Source organism: Triticum dicoccoides, chromosome 3A (genome assembly GCF_002162155.2).
Source record: "Triticum dicoccoides isolate Atlit2015 ecotype Zavitan chromosome 3A, WEW_v2.0, whole genome shotgun sequence".
Lineage (NCBI taxonomy): Eukaryota > Viridiplantae > Streptophyta > Magnoliopsida > Poales > Poaceae > Triticum > Triticum dicoccoides.
In genome coordinates, this window is record NC_041384.1 from 644,379,630 (window position 1) to 644,405,273 (window position 25,644).

At 43.5% G+C, this 25,644-nt stretch overlaps 1 protein-coding gene across 2 annotated transcripts; it reads left to right on the plus strand.

Moving 5' to 3' along the window:
• Positions 1–10,951: 10,951 nt before the first annotated feature.
• Positions 10,952–22,358, plus strand: LOC119269862. Of its 2 annotated transcripts, none has more exons than XM_037551787.1 (15): positions 10,952–11,541; positions 14,164–14,422; positions 14,503–14,597; positions 14,681–14,730; positions 15,156–15,205; positions 15,719–17,262; positions 17,343–17,531; positions 17,610–18,041; positions 18,116–18,278; positions 18,879–19,015; positions 19,405–20,609; positions 20,784–20,817; positions 21,114–21,240; positions 21,333–21,462; positions 21,788–22,358. In XM_037551787.1, the coding sequence occupies exons 1-15, from the start codon at positions 11,418–11,420 to the stop codon at positions 21,884–21,886; spliced, it is 4,638 nt and encodes a 1,545-aa protein (XP_037407684.1). In that variant the 5' UTR covers positions 10,952–11,417; the 3' UTR covers positions 21,887–22,358. The 2 variants fall into 2 exon arrangements, with proteins under 2 accessions (XP_037407684.1, XP_037407685.1); XM_037551788.1 differs by having other exon boundaries at positions 17,376–17,531.
• Positions 22,359–25,644: the final 3,286 nt, after the last annotated feature.

Consider the following 25,644-nt stretch of genomic DNA (forward strand, 5'->3'; position numbering starts at 1 on the left):
CAATAGCTCGCGTTATCGCTTCCCTATGTTTTATATGTGTTCCTAGAGAAAACTAAGTTGAAAGATGATAGTAGCAATGATGCGGACTGGGTCCGTGATCCAAGGTTTATCCTCATTGCTGCACAGAAGAATTATGTCCTTGATGCACCGCTAGGTGACTGGCCTATTGCAGGAGCAGATGCAAATGTTATGAACGTTTGGCTAGCTCAATATGATGACTACTTGATAGTTTAGTGCACCATGCTTAACAGCTTAGAATCGGGATTTCAAAGACGTTTTGAATGTCATGCACCATATGAGATGTTCCAGGAGTTGAAATTAATATTTCAAGCAAATACCCGAGTTGAGAGATATGAAGTCTCCAACAAGTTCTATAGCTAAAAGATGGAGGAGAATAGCTCAAGCAGTGAGCATGTGCTCAGATTGTCTGGGTACTACAATCGCTTGAATCAAGTGGGAGTTAATCTTCCAGATAAAATAGTGATTGACAGAATTCTCTAGTCACCATCACAAGTTAGTAGAACTTAGTGATGAACTATAATATGCAAGGGATGACGAAAACAATTCCCAAGCTCTTCGCGATTCAAAAATCAGCGAAGGTAGAAATCAAGAAAAACATGAAGTGTTGATGGTTGACAAGACCACTAGTTTCAAGAGAAAGGGCAAAGGGAAGAAGGGGAACTTCAAGAAGAACGGCAAACAAGTTGTTGCTCAAGTGAAGAAACCCAAGTCTGGACCTAAGCCTGAGACTAAGTGCTTCTACTGCAAAGGGACTGGTCACTAGAAGCGGAACCACCCCAAGTATTTGGTGGATAAGAAGGATGGAAAAGTGAACAAAGCTATATTTGATATACATGTTATTGATGTGTACTTTACTAGTGTTTATAGCAACCCCTCGGTATTTGATACTGGTTCAGTTGCTAAGAGTAGTAACTCGAAACGGGAGTTGCAGAATGAACAGAGACTAGTTAAGGGTGAAGTGACGATGTGTATTGGAAATGGTTCTAAGATTGATATGATCATCATCGCACACTCCCTATACTTCCGGGATTAGTGTTAAACCTAAAATAAATGTTATTTAGTGTTTGCGTTGAGCATGAATATGATTGGATCATGTTTATTGCAATAAGGTTATTCATGTAAGTTAGAGAATAATTGTTGTTCTGTTTACATGAATAAAACCTTCTATGGTCATACACCCAATGAAAATGGTTTGTTGGATCTCGATCGTGGTGATACACATTTTTATAATATTGAAGCCAAAAGATGCAAAGTTAATAATGATAGTGCAACTTATTTGTGGCACTGCCGTTTAGGTCGTATTGGTGTAAAGCGCATGAAGAAAATCCATGCTGATGGGCTTTTGGAATCACTTGATTATGAATCAGTTGATGCTTGCAAACCATGCCTCATGGGCAAGATGACTAAGACTCCGTTCTCCGGAACAATAGAGCGAGCAACAGATTTGTTGGAAATCATACATACTGATGTATGTGGTCCGATGAATATTGAGGCTCGCAGCAGGTATCATTATTTTCTGATCTTCACAAATGATTTGAGCAGATATGAGTATATCTACTTGATGAAACACAAGTCTGAAACATTTGAAAAGTTCCAAGAATTTCAAAGTGAAGTGGAGAATCATCGTAACAAAAAAAAAGTTTCTATGATATGATCACAGAAGTAAAATATTTGAGTTACGAGTTTGGCCTTCAGTTAAAACAATGTGAAATAGTTTCACTACTCACGCCACCTGGAACACCATAGTGTAATGGTGTGTCCGAACATCGTAACTGTACTTTATTAGATATGGTGCGATCTATGATGTCTCTTACCGATTTACCACTATCGTTTTGGGGTTATGCATTAGAGACAGCTACATTCACATTAAATAGGGCACCATCTAAATCCGTTGAGACGACACCGTATGAACTATGGTTTGGCAAGAAACCTAAGCTGTCATTTCTTAAAGTTTGAGGTTGCAATGCTTATGTGAAAAAGTTTCATCTTGATAACCTCAAACCCAAGTCGGAGAAGTGCATCTTCATAGGATACCCAAAAGTAACTGTTGGGTACACCTTCTATCATAGATCCGAAGGCAAGATATTTGTTGCTGAGAATGGATCCTTTCTAGAGAAGGAGTTTCTCTCGAAAGAAGTGAGTGGGAGGAAAGTAGAACTTGATGAGGTAACTGTACCTGCTCCCTTATTGGAAAGTAGTTCATCACAGAAATCTGTTTCTGTGACTCCTACACCAATTAGTGAGGAAGCTAATGATGATGATCATGTAACTTCAGATCAAGTTACTACCGAACCTCATAGGTCAACCAGAGTGAGATCCGCACCAGAGTGGTACGGTAATCCTGTTCTGGAGGTCATGTTAATTGACCACAATGAACCTATGAACTATGAGGAAGCGATGATGAGCCCAGATTCCACGAAATGGCTTTAGGCCATGAAATCTGAGATGGGATCCATGTATGAGAACAAAGTGTGGACTTTGGTTGACTTGCCCGTTGATCGGCAAGCCATAGAAAATAAATGGATCTTCAAAAGGAAGACCGCTGATAGTAGTGTTACTATCTATAAAGCTAGACTTGTCGAAAAAGGTTTTTGACAAAGTTCAAGGTGTTGACTATGATGAGATTTTCTCACTCGTAGCGACGCTTAAGTCTGTCTAAATCATGTTAGCAAATTGCCGCATTTTATGAAATCTGGCAAATGGATAAACAAAACTGCATTCCTTAAAGGATTTATTAAAGAAAGAGTTGTATATGATGCAACAAGAAGGTTTTGTCAATCCTAAAGGTGCTAACAAAATATGCAAGCTCCAACGATCCATCTATGGACTGGTGCAAGCATCTCGGAGTTGGAATATAGGCTTTGATAAGTTGATCAAAGCATATAGTTTTATACAGACTTGCGGTGAAGCCTGTATTTACAAGAAAGTGAGTGGGAGCACTACAACATTTCTGATAAGTATATGTAAATGACATATTATTGATTGGAAATAATGTAGAATTATTATGCAAAGCATAAAGGAGTGTTTGAAAGGAGTTTTTCAAAGAAAGACCTCGGTGAAGCTGCTTACATATTGAGCATCAAGATCTATAGAGATAGATCAAGACGCTTGATAAGTTTTTTCAATGAGTACCTACCTTGACAAGATTTTGAAGTAGTTCAAAATGGAACAGTCAAAGAAAGAGTTCTTGCCTGTGTTACAAGGTGTGAAATTGAGTAAGACTCAAAGCCCGACCACGGCAGAAGATAGAAAGAGAATGAAAGTCATTTCCTATGCCTCAGCCATAGGTTCTATAAAGTATGCCATGTTGTGTACCAGATCTATTGTATACCCTACACTGTTTTTTTGGCAAGGGAGTACAATAGTGATCTAGGAGTAGATCACCGGACAGCGGTCAACATTGTCCTTAGTGAAATAAGGATATGTTTCTCGATTATGGAGGTGACAAAAGGTTCGTCGTAAAGGGTTACTTCGATGCAGATTTTGACACTGAACCAGATGACTCTAAGTCTCAATCTGGATACATTTTTGAAAGTGAGAGCAATTAGCTAGAGTAGCTCCGTGCAGAGCATTCTTGACATAGAAATTTGCAAAAATACATACAGATCTGAATATGGCAGACCCGTAGACTAAACTTCTCTCACAAGCAAAACATGATCACACCTTAGTACTCTGTAGGTGTTAATCACATAGCGATGTGAACTAGATTGTTGACTCTAGTAAACCCTTTGGGTGTTGGTCACATGACGATGTGAACTATGGGTGTTAATCACATGGTGATGTGAACTATTGGTGTTAAATCACATGGAGATGTGAACTAGATTATTGACTCTAGTGCAAGTGGGAGACTGAAGAAAATATGCCCTAGAGGCAATAATAAAGTTATTATTTATTTCCTTATATCATAATAAATGTTTATTATTCATGCTAGAATTGTATTAACCGAAAACATGATACATGTGTGAATACATAGACAAACAGAGTGTCACTAGTATGCCTCTATTTGACTAGCTCGTTCATCAAAGATGGTTATGTTTCCTAGCCATAGACAAAGAATTGTCATTTGATTAACGGGATCACATCATTAGGAGAATGATGTGATTGACTTGACCCATTCTGTTAGCTTAGCACTTGATCGTTTAGTTTGTTGCTATTGCTTTCTTCATGACTTATACATGTTCCTATCACTATGAGATTATGCAACTCCCGTTTACCGGAGGAACACTTTGTGTGCTACCAAATGTCACAACGTAACTGGGTGATTATAAAGGTGCTCTACAGGTGTCTTCAAAGGTACTTGGTGGGTTGGCGTATTTCGAGATTAGGATTTGTCACTCCGATTGTCGGAGAGGTATCTCTGGGCCCACTCGGTAATGCACATCACTATAAGCCTTGCAAGCATTGCAACCAATGAGTTAGTTGCAGGATGATGTGTTACGGAACGAGTAAAGAGACTTGCCGGTAACGAGATTGAACTAGGTATTGAGATACCGACGATCGAATCTCGGGCAAGTAACATACCGATGACAAAGGAAACAACGTATGTTGTTATGCGGTTTGATCGATAAAGATCTTCGTATAATATGTAGGAGCCAATATGAGCATCCAGGTTCCGCTATTGGTTATTGACCGAAGACTTGTCTCGGTCATGTCTACATAGTTCTCGAACCCGTAGGGTCCGCACACTTAAAGTTCGATGACGGTTATATTATGGGTTTATGTGTTTTGATATACCGAAGGAGTTCGGAGTCCCGGATGAGATCGGGGACATGACGAGGAGTCTCGAAATGGTCGAGACGTAAAGATTGATATATTGGACGACTATATTCGGACATCGGAAAGGTTCCGAGTGATTCGGGTATTTTTGGGAGTACCGAAGAGTTACGGAAATTCGTATTGGTCCTTAATGGGCCATACGGGAAAGGAGAGAAAGGCCTCAAAGGGTGGCCGCACCCCTCCCCATGGGCTGGTCCGAATTGGACTAGGGAGGGGGGCGCCCCCTTCCTTCCTTCTCCTTTTCCCTTCCCTTTTCTTCCCTCCTACTCCTACTACTTGGAAGGGCTCCTAGTTCTACTAGGAAAGGGGGAATCCTACTCCCGGTGGGAGTAGGACTCCCCTAGGGCGCGCCATAGAGAGGGTCGGCCCTCCCCCTCCTCCACTCCTTTATATACGGGGGCAGGGGGCACCCCAAAGACACAACAATTGATCTCTTGATCTCTTAGCCGTGTGCGGTGCCCCCCTCCACCATAATCCACCTCGATCATATCGTAGCGGTGCTTAGGTGAAGCCCTGCGTCGGTAGAACATCATCATCGTCATCACGCCGTCGTGCTGACGAAACTCTCCCTCAACACTCGGCTGGATCGGAGTTCGAGGGACGTCATTGAGTTGAACGTGTGCAGAACTCGGAGGTGCCGTGCGTTCGGTACTTGATCGGTCGGATCGTGAAGACGTACGACTACATCAACCGCGTTGTGCTAACGCTTCCGCTTTCGGTCTACGAGGGTACGTGGACAATACTCTCCCCTCTCGTTGCTATGCACCACCATGATCTTGCGTGTGCATAGGAAATTTTTGAATTACTACGTTCTCCAACACTTCATCCTACACCTCCTACGGATTGATAAACCTTAGGTCATCCACTTGAGGGAAATTTGCTACTGTCCTACAAACCTCTGCACTTGGAGGCCCAACAACGTCTACAAGAAGAAGGTTGTGCAGTAGACATCAAGAATCAAACAAGAGAGAGGAAGCCATCTAGCCACTAACTACGAACCCGAAGGTATACAAAGAACTACTCATGCATCATCGGAGAGGCACCAATGGAGGTGGTGAACCCCATCCATGATGGTGTCTAGATTGGATCTGGTGGTTCTGGACTCTGCAGCGGCTAGAATTGATTTTTGTAGACGCCCCTAGGATTTCTGAAATATTGGGGTATTTACAGAGCAAAGAGGCAGTCCGGGGGGCACCCGAGGTGGGCACAACCCACCAGGGCGCGCCCTGGTGGGTTGTGCTCTCCTCGGAGCAACCCCCAGATGCAGCCTTGGCCCATTAGGTGTCTTTTGGTCCATAAAAAATCACCGTAAAGTTTCGTGGCATTTGGACTCCGTTTGGTATTGATTTTCTGTGATGTAAAAACATGCAAAAAATAGCAACTGGCACTTGTCACTATGTCAATAGGTTAGTACCAAAAAATGATATAAAATGACTATAAAATGATTATAAAACATCCAAGATTGATAATATAACAACGTGGAACAATTAAAAATTATAGCTAGATACATTGGAGACGTATCAGCATGCTCTTTGTTTTGCAATAAATGTTTCAACCGTGGTATTATAGGAGCATACCACATCACCTTGGCAGGAATCTTCTTCCTGGGGCGCTTGCCCTCGACATCACCAGGGTCGTCGCGGCTAGTCTTATAGCGCAATGCACCACATACCGGGCACTCGTTCAAATCCTCGTATTCACCGCGGTAGAGGATGCAGTCATTAAGGCATGCATATATCTTCTGCACCTCTAACCCTAGAGGGCATACAACCTTCTTTGCTTCATATGTACTCTCGGGCAATTCGTTGTCCTTTGGAAGCATCTTCTTTAACATTATCAGCAACTTTCCAAATCCCTTGTTAGATACACCATTCCCTGCCTTCCATTGCAGCAGTTTCAGTGTGGTGCCCTGGTTTTTCTTGTCAGCTTCGCAATTCGGGTACAACAATTTCTTGTGATCCTCTAACTTGCGTTGCAACTTCTTCTTCTCCTTTTCACTTGCGCGGTTTCTATTTGCATCAGCAATGGCCCGACCTAGATCATCAGCGGCCTCATCTGATGCCTCTTCTTCAGCTTTTTCCCACATTGCCGGCTCAGTTTCTTCCCCCATTGTTGTACCATCGTATTCAGGGAACTCATGGCCAGGATAACTGTCGTCGTCCTGTTCTTCTTCATTGTCTTCCATCATAACCCCTCTTTCTCCGTGCTTGGTACAAACATTATAATGGGGCATGAAACCGGACTCAAACAGGTGGACGTGAATGGTTCTTGACTTAGAGTAATTCTGATTATTCTTACAGCTGGCACATGGACAAGGCATAAAACCATCCGCTCGCTTGTTTGCCTTAGTCGTAAGCAGAAAAGTACGCACACCATTAACGAACTGGGGAGAGCATCAGTCATCGTACATCCGTTGCCGGCTCATCTTCATTACACAACACCGAATAGACCAAATTAATACAAGTTCATACATAAAGTTCATACAACACTTATTCTCATAAAACAAACATACAAATAACTCTCTAGCTAAACCATTTTAATGCAACAACAAATGCGGTCAAGATCACAACTAAGGTAACAATTAACCCAACAGCATAATGATGCCAAGCCTCACTATCAATGGCATATTTTTTTAATCTTTCTAATCTTCAAGCGCATTTTCTCCATCTCGATCTTGTGATTATCAACGACATTGGCAACATACAACTCCAATTCCATCTTCTCCCCCTCAATTCTTTTCAATTTTTCTTTCAAATACTCGTTTTCTCTTTCAACTAAATTTAACCTCTCGACAATAGGGTCGGTTGGAATTTCTGGTTCACATACCTCCTAGATAAAAATATCTATGTCAACTTGATGAGCATAATTTGTCATAAACACGAAATTCAACAAATAGTTATAAAAGAGAATATACCACATCCGAATCATAACCCAGACAAGGGCCGACGGGGACAGATATCAAAACCATGGCACTATGTATAACAAACAACGTACGGGTAAGATAATTATACAAGTAACTATATATCTAAATCACACAAATATGATTTTTTTATACAAAAAAGATAAGAACAAGAGGCTCACCACAAGGTGGTGCCGGTGAAGGGACGGTGCGGGCGATCGACGGTGGTTAAGACAGAGACGGGAATGCACTAAGTAAACCACACCTACATATGCAAACTAAGAGTTATTTTGACCTCAAATTGCATATAAATCAAATACTACCACGTATAATTCCTTCCAAAATAAAACCCACAAATCACTATACTTATAGAGCATTGCAAGAGCTAATCTAGGATGAGAGATGAAAGGACAAAGTTGCTAACCTTTGTGATCACTTGGATGGATGGAGTGCCTTCAAATCTTGGACAAATTTTGGCAAACATGAAGGTGAGCTCGAGCAAGAGGGGAAGCAAACAGAGAGGGGGGAAAAACAGAGCGCTTTGGCTCGGGCTGGACGAAGCACTATATATAGCGTGACCTTTAGTACCGGTTAGTTATACGAACCGGGACTAAATGTTCATCTCTAGTCCCGGTTCGTAGCATGAACCGGTACTAAAGGTGCTGGTAGGGCCACAGCCTGACACAAACCTGCCACCACGTCTTTAATACCGGTTCGTGGCACGAAGCGGCACTAAAGGTTCACCACAAACCGATACTAATGAGCGCTGCCCGCCTAGCCGTTGGAATCGGCACTAATGGTCACATTAGTGCTAGTTCAGTTACAAATTGGGACTCTTGTGCTTCACATTAGGCCCTTTTTCTACTAGTGTGTACTTTGTGTAACTTGCATGTCATATATTATTACTCTAGTATGTGGTCAAAATTAGTCTCGAAAAATGCATTAGGCCCTATATATGGAAGGAGGGAGTATCAAACTACCGGACTACTAAACACTTTGCTCCAGAGAAATAATTTTCTAGGTCTAGTTGAATTGACAACTCAACTGCTAAGACATATAAATATTCTTTGGCTCCCTTTGCGTCGAATTAATAATTTTGGGTGAAATACTACACTCGAAGACTGTTGCGATTCCCTATACTTGTGGGTCATCATGGGGCGTGATGAGAATACGGTGAGCCACTTGTGGCGCTTCGAGAGCATTGTGCCTCCACACCGCTCTAACGGAGGTTAACAACCGTAAGGTGTGAGCTTCGGGATACATTATTGTTTCTACATGCCTCGATTATCTCTTACCTGATTCCTTTACTTATGCACTTACTTTTCGATAGCCATCATACTTCAAGTTATATATCTTGCTATCACATACTTGATTATCTTGTTTAATTAGCATAATTTGTTGGTGCACATAATTGAGCCTAGCTTGTTTAGGTTTTATTTCACATTTATTGAAGCCTAAAGCGAAATTCCTACTCACCCCCTCTAGGTGACATCCACGTCCTTTCAACGTGCCTTTGTCCTAGACAGCCCGACGGGAAACCGATCGACCCTGAACTCGCCACAGATGCTAGCCTGAACAGTCTGGTGTGCAAACTGAGCGATCCTGGACATGTCGTGGATGCTAGTCTCCGGCACCAAACTCAGCGACCTTGGACCTGAGTTTGGACGGTCCGATGGGAGCTCAATCCGTGCCGGCCCATCTTGCACGTCTGGACGTTCGGGTTGTCAAGAGCGACACTTTAAAAGGGAGAACAACTAGGAATTTTGGCATTTCGTCTTTTGAGATTTCTGGTGAAGAGAAAGGCTATGTGGTGTAGAGATGTTTCGAGGAAGGACTTCGTCAACTAAATCCCCTATTAAATAGTGCGGGATTCCTAAGCTCAAGAGAAGCAAATGAACACTATAAAATAACATGCGTGAAAAGACGTTTGAGTTTTCTTTCACTTTTTTTACGTTCACGACAACCTTCACAAACTGATACTAAGATCTGCTCATCATTTGAGTGGTCTCATTAGTCCATTTATATGTCAACATTAATACCAAATCTTCCACGGGTCATGCGTCTAACGCCCAGGCCAAATCTACAAGGTACCGCAAAGTATATGGTTATACATGCCCTTGGTGCCCTGTTGACTTGCTGCCAATGCCAAGTACTCCCTTCGTTTCTTCTTAGTTCTTACGATGCGTATAAAGTTTGTTTGAATCAAAACTATGTAAAGTTCCATCAATTACATCTTAGAAAATATCAACATTTGCATTGAAAAAGTTATATAGCATACAAATTAATTTCATGATGCATCGAATTATATTTTTCTTATATAGTTGATCAAATTTCATGAAGTTTGACTTCTGACAAAATTTTATATATGCAAACTAGAAACAGCCAACAAGGCGACAGCCAACAAGGCGTAAACCCCCACTGGCCCACTTAGCTCGGATCGGCAACAACCAACAAGGTGTCAACACTGGCTCGTCCCGATTCACCAAGGCACTCCGCTAGGCACGCAGACGCAAGGTTAGACCGAGAAAGACGAGCGATGCATTTAAGAAGCAGGGCGAGAAACCTTTTCTCCGGAGCAAGAGATTTTTTCGCCATTGCAACCGTCATCAAGACGAGTGAAAATCACTCGTCTTAATTACTTGCACTTCTAGAAGTATATCTGACCTCTGGGCAGGAAATAAAGCCAAACATTTGTTCAAAATTCACTTGCCCCGTCTCAATTACTTCACCTTGTGTTTCTATTTCTGGCCTCCTCGCCGAAAACTGATCCGAACATTCCTGCAAGATTCACGCCTTTGTCTTGACCACCAGCATTTCCAAATCGGGCCTCTGTGCCGGGCCGGAGGGACTACGTGGCTGGCACGAACCGGTTAGCCGAAAACAGGGGCCTGAACCGGTAGCAGCAGCTTCCATTACACGGCGCCAGACGCGCGTGCCTCTGCCCGTCCCCGCCCGATACGACACGACCCTCCCACGACACGGTCGCACGGACACGATACCCCGCGTCGCCGGATCCGACGGCGGCCGCACGAGCGCACGATATTCTCGCGCGGGTTTCTCGCCCCGGCAACCGCGCATTTATTACCAACTCGCCTTTTTACATTTCACCCCCTAGCATATCCCGCAACGAACAGAAACACCCCCGAGACAAGCAGCGCGAGGGGCCAAGTGTAATTTACAAACTCCTCGGGGGCGCGGCGGCGAAGCGTGTAGGACTTTTGCTTCGGCGAGCTCTCCCTCTTCTCCCCTCACAGGCAGGTCGCTCGCTCGCCCACACACTGTCAAGTTCAACTCCCCGCTCCGCTCCCCCAAAGATTCCAAATTTTCCCAAATCGCTGGCCTCAATCGCCCGCGCCCCCGCCGAATCCCCAGATCCCCACCTCCTCCCGCGCGCCCCGGCCCCCAGCTCCGCCCAATTCTAGGGTTCCCCGCCCGTACGCCAGCTCCCCACCGCCAGATTAGGGTTTCCATCTCGCATTCCGCCCTCCCGGAGCTTCCCCTTCCGGGCGATTGGAGCCGGAGAGGAGCGTCCGGCCGCGGCGAGCTGCGGGTTCCCTCTGCCTAGGGCCTGGATTTCCGGCGGCGGGGGGGATGTCGTGAACGCCGGAGCTTGCTTGCTTGCTCTTCCCCGTCCGTCGGGGAGCTGAGGTGAGCTGAGCTGAGCTCAGGCTAGGCTAGGGTTTCGTGCTGCGTGCTCCGTCAGCGAGGAGGGCAGCCGGAGATGTTCTACTCGCAGTTCATCTTGGCCAAGAAGGGCCCGCTCGGGACCATATGGATCGCCGCGCACTTGGAGCGCAAGCTCCGCAAGAACCAGGTCACGGACACGGACATCGGCGTCTCCGTAGGTGGGTGGTTTCCGCTGCCTCACAAGCTCTCTTTCGGATCTGCCCTGCTTGCCATGCAGAGTGGCAGAAAAAATATGTTCTTTTGCTAATGCTCATTTCATTGCTGCTGTATCTGTCAACACTTAAAATTTGCCATATTTGGCGCGTTTATGGCGTTGATGTATGCGTATTGCCTAGTTATTGCTTAGTTATTGCTAGTGGATTAGTAAAGATGTTACCTTTTTGCCGGCTGCTAGCCTAGCCAGCTCCTAGTCGTCCCCAGCGGACGTGTGATTAGTTGCTGAGTATGCCAACAAGCTGCTTTTTTTTATGTATATGCTCGACTGCTGGATTACTGGTATTGTACTACATGGTATTTATCTGCTTTGCTACTGCCTGAGTAGTGCGTAGAAGTTTTCAACCCATTTGAGTTAGTTAAGTAATGTTAACAGTCCAGGTGCATTTCTATATAGTCTTGATGGGATCTTGAAAAGAGCCATGCTTTTAGAGCTTTCCTATTGTGGTTCATTGCTTTCTAGGAGTGAAAGGAAATGTCACCTTGATCCTCGCTAGTCGCTGGGTCACCAAGAGTCACAAAGGTCTAAGTTTATTGTATATCCATGGCTATCGGTGGACTTTGTTTCGAGAACTAGGTACCGGTGGACTTGTAAAGTCTATCATAGTGGTTATGTAATGCTTATAGTCCAAGAATGTTAGCAGCTTCCTGATGCCTCATGTCTCATGTGTACTTGTCTACGGGCTATGGCCTAAGGATAATAGTTCATCTTTCTAGGCATACTACTCCTTGACTAGTTTTTCGTGTTTTGTCGTATCTGTTTTCGGGGAGTGTATTTATGCATTGTGCATGCGATGAATAGCAACATTACCGAACTCCCACGTGCCGACCATGTTTGAGAAGTACACATATGAGAGTTTTCTTTAACATCGGCTGTTTCAAATTTAACCTTCACAAATGGCTATTTGTTTTAGTTTTCTTGATACAGATAATTTGATTCTTTGTTGTACATGTAGTCATGTACTACTAAAATGAAGCATAAAGCGAGAGGGAAGACTTCTAGTAAATGTGCACATTAGCTATTGACGCACTTCTGAAATAAAGCCTGCAAATAGAAAGTAAAGGAACTGACCAGCATGTGTATTGCTATGCCTATTGAGTTATTTATTGCTTGAAAGCCGTAAACTTTTTTAACTTTCAACTGATCTGTGAGTGTATTTGCGGTAGTAATCCACAAGCCTATTATTATTGGAGTTTTGAGTGACGATTGGGCTGTGTCTTTACCGCCACGTTCTTTCTTCATATGCAATGCTCTTAGGTGATGCTTGCATTTAAAGTAAAAAAATGCTCCCACTTTATGTAGAAAATGATAATGCTGAAATGCTCCAAAGGGTTACCTACTAATCCATCTCAGTATCCATTTAAAGTATAACATTTAACACATGATGCTCCATATTATGAGGAACCATGGACTTGAAATAATCAGGCAGTGATGATATGTAAGTGTAGCACTTTGTGACGAGAAACCTTGGAGTGAGACAAATAAGGCTTCAAAGTTAACCCAAGAAAGCTTCATCTAGTTGTGCGCTGCGCAGCAAACCTGAGAGATGCATATAGTTAATTTTCCTGTTACTTTCAGGTAGTACTAGGCTAGGTTTATAATGATGTCATTTTGAGGTAAGCAAGACCAATAGAAATATTATTCCAATTTCCTATAACATTTTTTATTGTGCCATCACATGCATAGCATAATTACATGTTTTACAAGCGGACATGAAGCCGTAGAATTTCTAACAAGAAATCATGTGTACTTTCTTTTTTTAACGTAGAAGATTTCTAGAGAACTGTTCTTGTCTGGGTTTTGGCATGCACATACATTTTTGTGCCCAGGGGTATTGCCTGCTGCTAGTTGTCATTATGGAATTCCCTGTTAACGATTATCTTTATGGCGAAAAAATGGTGGGTGTAATTTTCTCTAATGAAAAAAGGAACCTATGTGTGGATAGTTTATCTTTTGTTGACAGAAGTAGTCTACTATGTCATGAGTCAAACGGCGGAGTGTCAGGTAGGACGCTTTTGGTCTCATGCTGATGCTACTTTTCTGGCATTATTTGCTGTAGGCTCTTATCATTTTGATCGAGCCATCGCGCTCCATAAACTGTGTCCTTGACGCATGTAATCGAGCTTATTCATGAACAGATGGCATAGTTAATCACAAATCACGGGTAAAGCATCACTGAGTAAGAGCATCAGCTTAGAAAGTTAATCAGTGAGAAGAGTTATCTCGAGTTTCCAGTATATGGAAACAATGATCTCTCACATGGCTTTAATATTTCTAGTTAATCAACAATTTGGTGGGTAATCACAGGAAGGTTTTATCTCACAAAGTAAAAAAAATCAGCTATTTATGACTGGCGCATACTTACTTTGAAGGAACTAGAAAATGTTGTAAGTTTGTTACTGTACTATGAGTCAGTTGGACAGGGAAACCCACCACACATCTCTGAAACAATCTCTATGGGCAATTGATTTTCGATAGAAATGCTGTTTTGTCCTGATATTTCTCATTTCTCTGTGCCATGTTCTCTTTTTTTCTAGCTGAGTGCTAATTATCCATATTCGCGCAGATTCAATTATATTCCCTGAGGTTCCAATTGCGCTGCGGTTATCCAGTCATCTTATGGTAGGCGTGGTCAGAATCTATTCTCGGAAGGTCAACTACCTATTTCATGATTGCAGTGAAGCCTTGCTCAAGATAAAACAAGCATTTAGGTCTGCTGCTGTTGATCTCCCCCCTGAAGAATCAACTGCTCCATATCATTCTATAACACTCCCTGAGACATTCCATCTTGATGATTTTGAGTTACCGGAGGCTGAGTTTCAGGGGTAAGGTCACTACTCTTGGTGATCTAGGTTTGTTTAAAATATGCTCTTCAGTTGTCTAAAGACTTCCCACCATGCTCCAGGGACATTGATCATCATGTAAGCTCAAAAGAACAGATTACCCTGCAAGACAACCCAGAGAGAACAGGATATTCAACATCTGAATTTGGTTTAGATGGTTGGTCCTTTCTGTGTTCACATCTTTTACTTTTCAAATTATGAACTTATCTGTTAATAATTTAAGCATATCTGAATGTGCAGAAAGATTTGGTGATGGCAGTTCTTCACATATGGGTTTTGATTTGGAGGAGGTAATCTTAACTTAATGAACCTTTTTTCCATGTGTTTACTGCAAACTTTTGTGGTGCACATTGCACATTATAGTCTGCCTGCTGTTAAGGCTTAAGATTTTTATAGGATCATTTGGAGGATGACATTGGACAGTTGGTCAATGGTTCTGAGTGTGCCATGCATTGATTTGTTCTTGAAATTATATGCACTTGTCTTCCAGCTGTATTGGATTATTTTTGGTTCCTTACATAATTAATCTGCTAATTCTTTTAAAAAGGTCATTTATATTGGGTTATTTTCGGTTCCTTACATAATAAATGTGCCAATTCATTGAAATTAAGGTCGCTTATGCAAGTCAAAGATTGTAAAGTTCTGTGTCTTCTTTACATCATGTGACTGACTTAATTAAACTCTCTTTCAAATGCTGACCTTTTTTTATCCTCAGGAATTATTGCTGGCGAAGGATGATCCAATTCAACTCGAATCTGGTGATGGGTAAAGTTGCATCTTTTGTCTTTTGAGCACTAATCCCATTGGTCCATTGCTTTTCTTGGAATCTGTTATATTGCCCGGTTGCATGGCCTGCATTTGGGCTCTCATTAAAGGGGTTCACTTTCATAGTTTCCAAGAATGATTTTACGTTTCTCCAGGCTGTTTAGTGTTTACTTTGATTTTAGTGTCAAATTTTATATTGTAAGCCTACTATAAGATCAGTTACTCCCTCCATATGTCCAGATGTCCTTCCATATATGTTACTCCCTCCGTCTCATAATATAAGATGTTATTACAACCAATGTACTGGTTGTAATAACATCTTATATTATGGGATGGAGGGTGTAACTGTTTGCACGCTGAGTTGCAGTTTTCATTGATTTGTCATGCATACCATGAAAACATTTTTTACTACTTAGTTGCCTAGGCATTTTTGAAGTGGCAATGCCTTGCATCTTGCCTTTTTGCTCTTATTTTGCTACATTGACATTCCTTGTGTTCTTTTTGTCTCTCCAGTATCCTCATTCAAGGTCAATCATCACTTCATCCTACTGATATGGATGTTGACGATAACCCAAGTAAAGATGAAGAGGCTGAAGCATATAACAAAATGGATGATGAACCTTCTAGTTCCAGCAAGCAAAATCAATCGAATGCAGATGATTTAAGAAACAATATTCCTAACTGGACTGGTTACAATTTGCGTACCCCTGATTTGAATGATATGCTTTTCCACAATGAAGGTGACGCGGGGCCATCTTCTTCATACTATCAGCCTAGTCCCTTCCCTTGTGATGATCCTGCATCTCCTGCCTCTCCTGCCTCTCCTGAGTTTGTAAGCGCTCAAGCCCCAGCTACACCTGGCTTAATGGAAGAAACAGTTCCTTCCAGAGTGCATGAAAGTCCTGTTCTGAGTCCGCAACGGAAAGCTTCACCATCAAGCAACGAGGAAACTGCAAAGATTGACAATTTTGCTGCTCCGCCCTCAGATTTTGTCCATTCAGCCGCAGCAAATGATGCTGGGATGGTTGAATTTGGATTGACTAAGCCTGTGCAAGTTGAGTCTTCTGGTGCCGCACAGGAGAATTCTGCCGCTCCATCCTTAGATTTTCTCCATTCAGCTACAGCTACAGCTAATGCTAATGATGCTGTTGGTGCTGAGATGGCTGAGTTTAGCTTGGTTAAGCCTGTGCAAGTTGAGTCTTCCGGTGCAGCACAGGAGAATCTTGCCGCTCCATCCTCAGATCCTTTCCATTCAGCTGCAGCAAATGCTAATGATGCTGTTAGTGCTGAGTTTGCTGAATTTGGATTGGCTAAGCCTGTGCAAGTTGAATCATCTGGTGCTGTAGCTCCACCCTTGGATTTTCTCCATTCAGCTGCAGTAAATGCTAATGATGCTGTTGGTGCTGAGATGTCTGCATATAGATTGACTAATCCTGTGCAAGTTGAGTCTTCCGGTGCACCCTCAGATTTTCTCCATTCAGCTACAGCTAATGCTAATGATGCTGTTGGTGCTGTACAAGAGAATTTTGCTGCTCCACCCTCAGATTTTTTCCATCCAGGTGCAGCACATGCTAATGATACTGCACATGCTGATGATACTGTTGGTCCTGAGATGACTGAATTTAGATTGGCTAATCCTGTGCAAGTTGAGTCTTCTGGTGCTGTACATCATAATTTTGCTGCTCCACCGTTAGATTTTCTCCATCCAGGTGCAGCACATGCTAATGATGCTGTTGGTGCTGGGATGGCTGAATTTAGATTGGCTGAGCCGGTGCAAGTTGAGTCTTCTGGTGCTGTGCGGGAGATGGATTTTCTGAGGCAACACTCTGCAACTGTGGATATGCCACCAGAACCACAAACATCAAAGGCTACTGTTGATAAGTTGGTGGTAAATACTGAGGATATAGCTGTATCAGGTAAAACACTGCCTTTTAAAGCAACCATGGGAAGTGTGCCATTTGTTCAGAATACTTCGGAGCCACGCACTAATGGTTCTACCGAGACATACGTGACAGGGAATCAAACACATTTTAATGAGGGGTCAGTAAACATGCAAGGTAAAGTTGACTTTATTGTTTTTCTTTCCGAAGTCTCAGAATTCTTGTGGCCATCTGATTTTTTACTATGTTTTTGGCAGGGTATAATTTTCTTGCTTCTAATGTATCTGTAGAGCCATACCCTGGTGGTTCTACCGAGCCATGGGTGACAGGGCAACAACAACAAAGCTTCTTGTCCCAAGCAAGTTGGGGTAGGCCTAGTGGTTCTACCGAGCCACGCGTGACAGGGCATCCAACACATTTTAATGAGGGATCAGTAAATGTGCAAGGTAGAGTTGACTTTATTGTATTCTTTTCGAATTCACAATTTTTGTGGCCATCTGATTTTTTAATATGCTTTTTGGCAGGGTATAATCTGCATGCTCCTAATGTGTTTCTCGGACATAACTTACAAGAAATACCACCAGGAATGACACACAGTAATATATCAACTGCTGCTTTCCAACAGAACACTGGAACAATACCGCAATACATGTCATATAATGATAGACCAAATGACATGTTCACCTCAAATTTCCCAGAACGCGAGAGAATGCTCTCAGCTCCATATATTGGATTCCACCAGACAAATGACTTGGGGCAGTTAACTGCAGAGAAAGGAATCACTGAATCTGATGGAAGTAACAAAATAGGTAGCCTTAGTAGCAGAAAACGTCACTTGGAGGATAGCATGCCAGCTCCAGAGAGTAGGACTACTGAAAATTTGTCCAGCACACCAGATGGTCAAAGAACCACTGATGCTATTCCTAACGATGATGATATACTGGCATCCATTTTAGGTATGGATAATTTAATCCTCAGATTTTTGTTGCATCATCTTCCTGTGTTGCCTAATTACATCTTTTTGTATTAGTTGGTAGAAGAACCCCTGGATTGGTGCTTGATTCAACTCCATTACCACCTAATGCATCAACTTCAAAACGCCAAAGGTTGACACCGAAGACCGCATTGACACCCAAGACCAGGACACCCAAGAGAAGAGTGAAAATGGATGATGCCATGGTTATACATGCTGAGTACGTATATGCTTCATTGCCTGCCTCTAAAGAACTTGTTTGTGGAAACTGTGTGACTATCCTTTCAAAACGTATTGTTGTATCCTTCTTTTGTTACCGTCACTTCCTTCCTGGTCCAAAATGAATATGATGATCTTTCCTTGGATCCTTAACTTAATTCTTGTCTTAATCAGCTGTAGTAGAAACAAAGACCATTGCTAGTAAAACATTCATCATTCTCCTCAGTGCGATAAACCTGTTAATTCTTGCACCTCTTACCATTTCAAGAAATTCTTTGTATAATTTTTGTTTCTTTCTTTTAAAGAAAACATGCTGCACTTTTCTTTAAGGTTTTCTTATTATGACATTCTTGTCATTGGGCGAGTAGTGGAGAAATTATGGCATGCTTTTGAGATTGCAACTCCTGTAAGAAATGTTCTTGCCAAGCTATTGCACCTTCACAAGTGTGCTATTGCTACCTTTCTTTATCAGACTGTCATTCTTCAGCGTACAATTCCACTGTAATATGCACATAGAATATACAATCACTGAATAGTACAGATCATTTCGTCCAAGTAATGTTCTACTGTTAGCTTACTTATTGACTCTTCCCTTCTCCAGTATTATACGGCAGCAGTTGATTAGTACCGAGGATATAAGGCGCATCCGTAGAAAGGCTCCATGCACCCGTACTGAAATATGGATGATCGAGAAAGGTTCACTTGAAGATGATATATTCCGCGAGCCTATATTTTCCTGTAAGTTCTCTAAATTGTTTTTGATTTTCTGTATCCTCTTTTGTCTCCCCAGAGGAAGCAAATTAAGCAGAGTTAATTGGTCTATTACTCTTACCATCTTACTTCCTCCGTCTCGGTTTACATGGCATGCACGTCATTCTAGGTTGAGAATTTAACTAGCTTTATATGTATTATATGTGATGAAAAATATATGTTTAGAAACTACATCCGCTTAAGAATCCAGTGATATACTTTTTGTGATATATAACTCATATTTAGTTAGTCAAATGGATGACTTAGAACTACGCGCACGCCCTATAAACCGAGACGGAGGGAGTAGTATTATTCTATAGTATTCTCTTGTTAATTCCATGTTTCCCTTACTCATGGATGTTTTGCTTCCCAATTAGGTATGCACAAGGACCTGAACGGTTTACACTATCGAACCTATGAGTCTGTTTCTCAATTCACCGTACATAACAGGGAACCGCAAGGACAAGTAGACATGTCTGAAACTATCCGAGCAGATTACAGCAATGCTGGCATCTCTGGTGCAGAGGAAAGTGCAGCTCATGATCACCAACTTCATATGGTGCTACCAGATACCAACAATGTTGACATCTCTGGTGCAAAGGACAGTGCAGCTCTTCATCACGAACTGAATATGGGACTACCAGATGGAGCTCACAACGTTGGCATCTCTGGTGCAAATGACAGTGCAGCTCTTGATCACCAACTAAATATGGGACTACCAGATGGAGCTCACAACGTTGGCATCTCTGGTGCAAATGACAGTGCAGCTCTTGATCACCAACTAAATATGGGACTACCAGATGGAGCTCACAACGTTGGTATCTCTGGTGCAAATGACACTGCAGCTCTTGATCTGGGACTACCAGATGGAGCTCACAACGCTGGCATCTCTGGTGCAAATGACAGTGCAGCTCTTGATCACCAACTTCATATGGGACTACCAGATGGTGCTCAATTAGATGCTACACCACAAGAAGCAACTGATGCAGTTGATGCTACAGCTGCATTTGGTTTGCAAATGCCATCTGATGAACGTGATAACAACATTGAAAAAGTAACTGAGTTTGGTGACGGGAAAGAAATCCCACTTGTTGACGAAACAAATGCTGCTGCAAACATTACTGCTCATGTTGATACACTGGATAAGGATTGCCATCAAGATGCTTCAGCAGATATGCAGAGGAATACAAATGCTGATACACCTCTCTTTGTGCAAGATGACATAACCCATGATTCTGCTACTATAACAGATGCTCCAGATGTTGCTTTGCATAGTTCTGGTCCAGCTTGTGCGCAAGCAGTGGACGCCCGGGAAGGGGAATTGAGTGACATTGTTCGCAGTGATATTAATACTTTTGAGGATAAGGAGATGCCCACTTCTGAGGTTACTGGACTGGAATTCACTGAACATGCCTCTGGTTTTCCTCAACCAACAGAGGATGAGAATGCTGTGTCGGCGATGGGAGAAAATTCTGGCTTGCAAGGAAACAATGCAGGATCCTTCACGGACATGGACAACATGGGGCATGACTTCACGGACATGGACCACACTGGGCATGACTTTGCACTTAAGGAATGCAGTGTAAGTCCACCTAGAAGTTTGTACTATTATACACGCTTTCGGAATGCTTTGTTTCTATAACTGCTATGTGTTCTACTGGCCGCTTCTGGCACATCTTGCAATGCAACTGTATGCACTGTTTTATTTCATTGCCATTAAAGCCAGATCATAATTGGTATTTGGTTTAAATTACAGGATTTTGGAAGTGCAATTCATGGTGTTGACGCAGGTAATTCTTCTGTCCAGATAAGAACAATGAATTTGTACCCTAGCATGGTGTGGATTCATTATGGTTGCCGGTCATCTGTAAATGTATCAGAAAAAGCATGTCCCATGTATTATCTTCATGACACCTTTTTTCCTGTGTCACTGGATTCATAAATGTTGCAGCCGGGGTCCAAATTCATATTGTTAACTAATATTATAGTACATCAAGTTCTTCCCAATCATGTGCTTACTATGTTGGTCTTATGCTGCGAGAGATTTATTAAGCATTTGACATAGTTATACTGTATATCGTTTCAGATTTTCTACCCTATGATGATGATGGGGACTTTGATGAGGCAATTGATCTCGATGATGATGACGATGAGCCAAATCCTGACGAATTCCAGTCTCATGATGCACTTAGTGGCTGGTCTTCTCGTACCAAGTACGGATGGACTTGATTTTAATTCCTTCAGACTTGCGTTCAGACCTTTCCCAGTTTTTTTCACCGTGTGTTGCTATTTATTCCTATGCCAGGGGTGTTGCAAGATATCTCAAGACTCTGTTCGATGAAGAGTCTGGTCGGGGGAGAAAGAATGTTGTCATTGATCATCTGGTAAATGGAAAGTCTCGGAAAGAAGCCTCAAGGATGTTCTTCGAGACCTTGGTACGTCATCAGTTCCACTTCATGGTCCTTGTGCCTTGTTTTGCTTGACGCTAGTGCATTTTTACCCATTGTAGAAAAAGGCGTGTGCAGGCAAGTAGGCCGCATTTTGTAGTTACGTCTCCATTAAACATGGCATTTCACATTCAGCATCTTCCATGAACATGCCTGCTAGCACCATGCCTTTGAATAGTCCCGTTCTGTAACATCTCTCAAACTAGATCCCCAACGCTCTTGTGCCGAGTCTGGTTGTTTGAACCCTGCGTCGCATGGGATCGTACCACCCATCACAGGCCGCCAGTACTTACGTGCTCTGCTCCATTGACAGGTCCTGTCGACGAAGGACTACATTCAGGTGGAGCAACCAATTCCCTTTGGTTTAATAAACGTGAAGCCAGTATCCAAGCTCCTGAAGACAGATTTCTAGACCAAGACCGCCCTAGCAAGAGTGGCATGATATACATACATCTTACAATATCTGTCACAGCACCATCAACAACATACAGATCGTCTTCTTCATCCTTGTCATCGTCGTCGTGACTTGGCCCCCGTTTTTCGTTGTTTGTTGTTAAATTTATCCCCCTCCGTAGTAGTATCGTGCCCCCCGCACTAATCTGTGCCTAGCAGAGCTGAGCCGAGCTGAAGTAGTAGGGCTGTGTTGTTGTGCTCCATCCATGTCAGTGTACATATATGATTAGCCCGTGTAAAGTTAAGTTCTATATGTCGTGTAATGTGGTAGTGTCGTTGGCTCGGAGGATGTTATTGACTGCCTGTTGTTTTACCTTGAACAGTCCTTGGGAACTGTATGCATCTGGATCTGTTGGACTGCTTGTATTTGGAAGTTTTCCTCAAGTTTCAGGACTGATGAATTTTACTGTCTTGATGCAATTTGGCAAGAACTTGCTCCGTTTGTTCCTTCTTTCTTCCTGTTTGTTTTCTGAACATTTTTGTTGTTTTCTGAACATGATGGTGATGTATCATTGATACATGAACGAATGAGATTGCAACAGTACCGCCGTTCCACTTGATGAGGAAGGGATTGCAAAGCGACCTGTGAACCGTAAGGAGCGTCACCCTTTTTTTTATGCGGAGACAGAAAAGTGTGCCGCACTCGCTCACTGAAAGCTGAAAATCAGAAGAAAACAAGAGGAATGATGATAAAAACGTGCCGACTGATTGATCAAAATCGGCGGGATGGAGGATATGCAGGCAACGGTCCGTGCCATGCTGCCTGATATTATTCCTCGTGATGGACGATGGATGGATGGATGGAGCAGGAAGCACGACGGAAAGCAACAAAAATCCTCTCATCTCAAGAGAAAAGCGACGGAAACGAACGGGGCGCAGCCAAAGTCGGTGCCGAAACTATGTTATCGGTTCGCTACTTGTGCTCGAGCATTTCTGGAAGCGTTTCCGTGCCTCGTGTGCTGAAGTCGCCGTGGTTATAAGTAGATTGTCATAGACCGACGGACCAACGAAAACACATTATACTTCGGGGGATCAAGGCAAGTGCTTCGTCCTACGAGGCCACCCACCACCTCAGCTCCGAAAAAGGGCGAGGACAATCACGTTGAAGGTGATGAGGTAGCCGATCCGGAGAAGCCAGCCAGCCCATCCACGGTCCATGGCTAGTCTCTCGTTGATCTCCCGAAGCATGGGTAATCAAACGACTCAAAATTACACCTTCAGAGACCGGAGCACGGAAATCAAGCAGGCAACTATCGATCGTACGTGCCCGTGTCGGTGCACCCATCCATCTTTTGCCCTCGTATAATACCTCTGCCGACCTGAAAACACCTCACTCGATCTGCCACTGACCCGAGCTATACGCTGCGGTGCACCGTGAGGTCAGATCACTGCTGCAGACTGAGAACAGAGCTGAGAGCGGAGGAGGACAGATTGCGTGCTTAATAAAGCCTTAAAGCGGAGAGGTCATCCCAGACATAGCCTCAGCTCAAGCTCATGGCACACTACGAGTTTCTGCGACGGAATCTGCCGCTTTTCCGCCACCCACTTGATCTGCAAAGTAGTAGTATGTGTACGCATCTATGCGTAGACATGATTATTAAACGCGGAAAGTTGGCCTGTCATTTTGATTCGGCGTGTATGTATATATGCTAGCTAGGCGTAGGCGCACATGGCATGGCTTGTTTGCGCATGACTATACCATGATACGCCTTGTCCTCATTCCGCAATTATTTAGACGTATTCGTGGATTCAGAAATAATGGTCGAGGGAGATACATACCCGAGTGGCACTCCACTTTGCAAGACAATAGGCTTTGGGGGGAACCGGCACAACCCTCTAGGGGTGGCCTATCACATATATATATAATGAGGTGGTATACAACGTTACAATATACACATGTAAATACAGTCTAACACCCTCCCTTAATCTTAGCCACTTTCTAATGAATCTAGAAGGGTAAGATTGCGCCTGCAAGTCTCAAACTGTGGCAAAGGCAATGGCTTGGTGAAGATGTCAGCAAGTTGATCCTTGGAAGAAATAAACTTGATCTGTAGTTGCTTCTGGGAGACACGTTCACGCACAAAGTGATAGTCAACTTCAATGTGTTTCGTTCGGGCATGGAATACCGGATTTGCAGAAAGGTATGTAGCACCGATGTTATCACACCAAAGAACAGGAGGCTGTGATTGGGGTATACTTAACTCCTGAAGCAAGGACTGTACCCAGATGATCTCTGATGTGGCATTGGCCACAGCCTTATACTCAGCCTCAGTACTGCTACGCGAGACAGTAGCCTGTTTCCGAGCACTCCAGGCAATCAGGTTAGAGCCAAAGAAGACAGCATAACCCCCCGTGGATCGCCTGTCATCCGGATTGCCAGCCCAGTCTGCATCAGAATATGCTGAAAGACAACCAGAGTCAGACGGCCGAATATGCAAACCATGAGCCACCGTGAAACGAATATAGCGTAAAATCCGCTTAACAGCAGACCGATGAGTGTCACGGGGTGACTGCAGATACTGGCAAACTCGGTTAACAACATAGGAAAATGTCTGGTCGCGTGATCGTCAAGTACTGGAGCCCACCAACAATACTCCTGTCGCATCAGAAGAAGAAAGAAGCACACCATCAACAGCATTGAGCTTATCAGTGGTAGACATGGGTGTAGTCGTCGGTTTGCACTTAAGCATCCCAACTCGCTGCAACAAATCCAGAGAGTACTTCTTCTGCGTCATAACAAGGCCAGCAGCACGAGAAGTAACCTCCACACCAAGAAAGTAATGAAACTTCCCAAGGTCCTTGACCGCAAAATCTGCACCAAGTGAGCGAACAAGCGCAGTAGCAGCCGACTGGGAGGAGCTGACCAAAATGATATCATCTACATAGACCAACAAGTACATAGTAACCTCAGGCCTTTGAAGAAGAAACAATGAGGAGTCAGCAGTTGATGATGCAAAACCATGAGCACGAAGAGCCATTGCAAGACGAGCATGCCAAGCACGAGGAGCCTGCTTCAGACCATAAATTGCCTTGGACAGACGACAGAGATGATCAGGGCGATCCGGATCAGAGAAACCCGGAGGCTGGCGCATGTAAACCTCCTCCGCCAAGACACCATGAAGAAAAGCATTTTGAACATCAAGCTGACGAAGAAACCAACCTCGAGTAACAGCCAGAGAGAGAAGAAGTCTGATGGTAGTAGGCTTGACCACTGGACTGAAGGTGTCTTCATAGTCAAGTCCAAAACGCTGTCGAAAACCACGAGCAACCAGACGAGCCTTATAGCGCTCAATGGACCCATCAGAATGCCTCTTCACTTTGAAAACCCATTTGGAATCAATGACATTTACCCGTGATTGTGGAGGAACAAGAGTCCATGTCTGATTGCGAAGAAGCGCTTGATACTCCTGCTCCATGGCCTCTCTCCAATGAGGAATGCGCATAGCAGCTTGATACGTGCGTGGCTCAGAGGATGGATCTGCGAGAGCAGCAGACATGCACGCCGTTGGTGCCATCGTGACGTTGCTTAGGCTGAAAAATGCCACTCCGACTGCGCGTATGTGGACGTAGAGCAGCAGCAGGAGCCGGCGAAGGCGAAGGTGACGGAGACGTGACGGTCGCCGGAGATGCAGGAATCACCTCAGGCGAGCTCGGGACAGACGACTCTGGGCTGCATGGCGAAGACTGGCCCGACGACAGGGGCTCAGAGGCCATGGG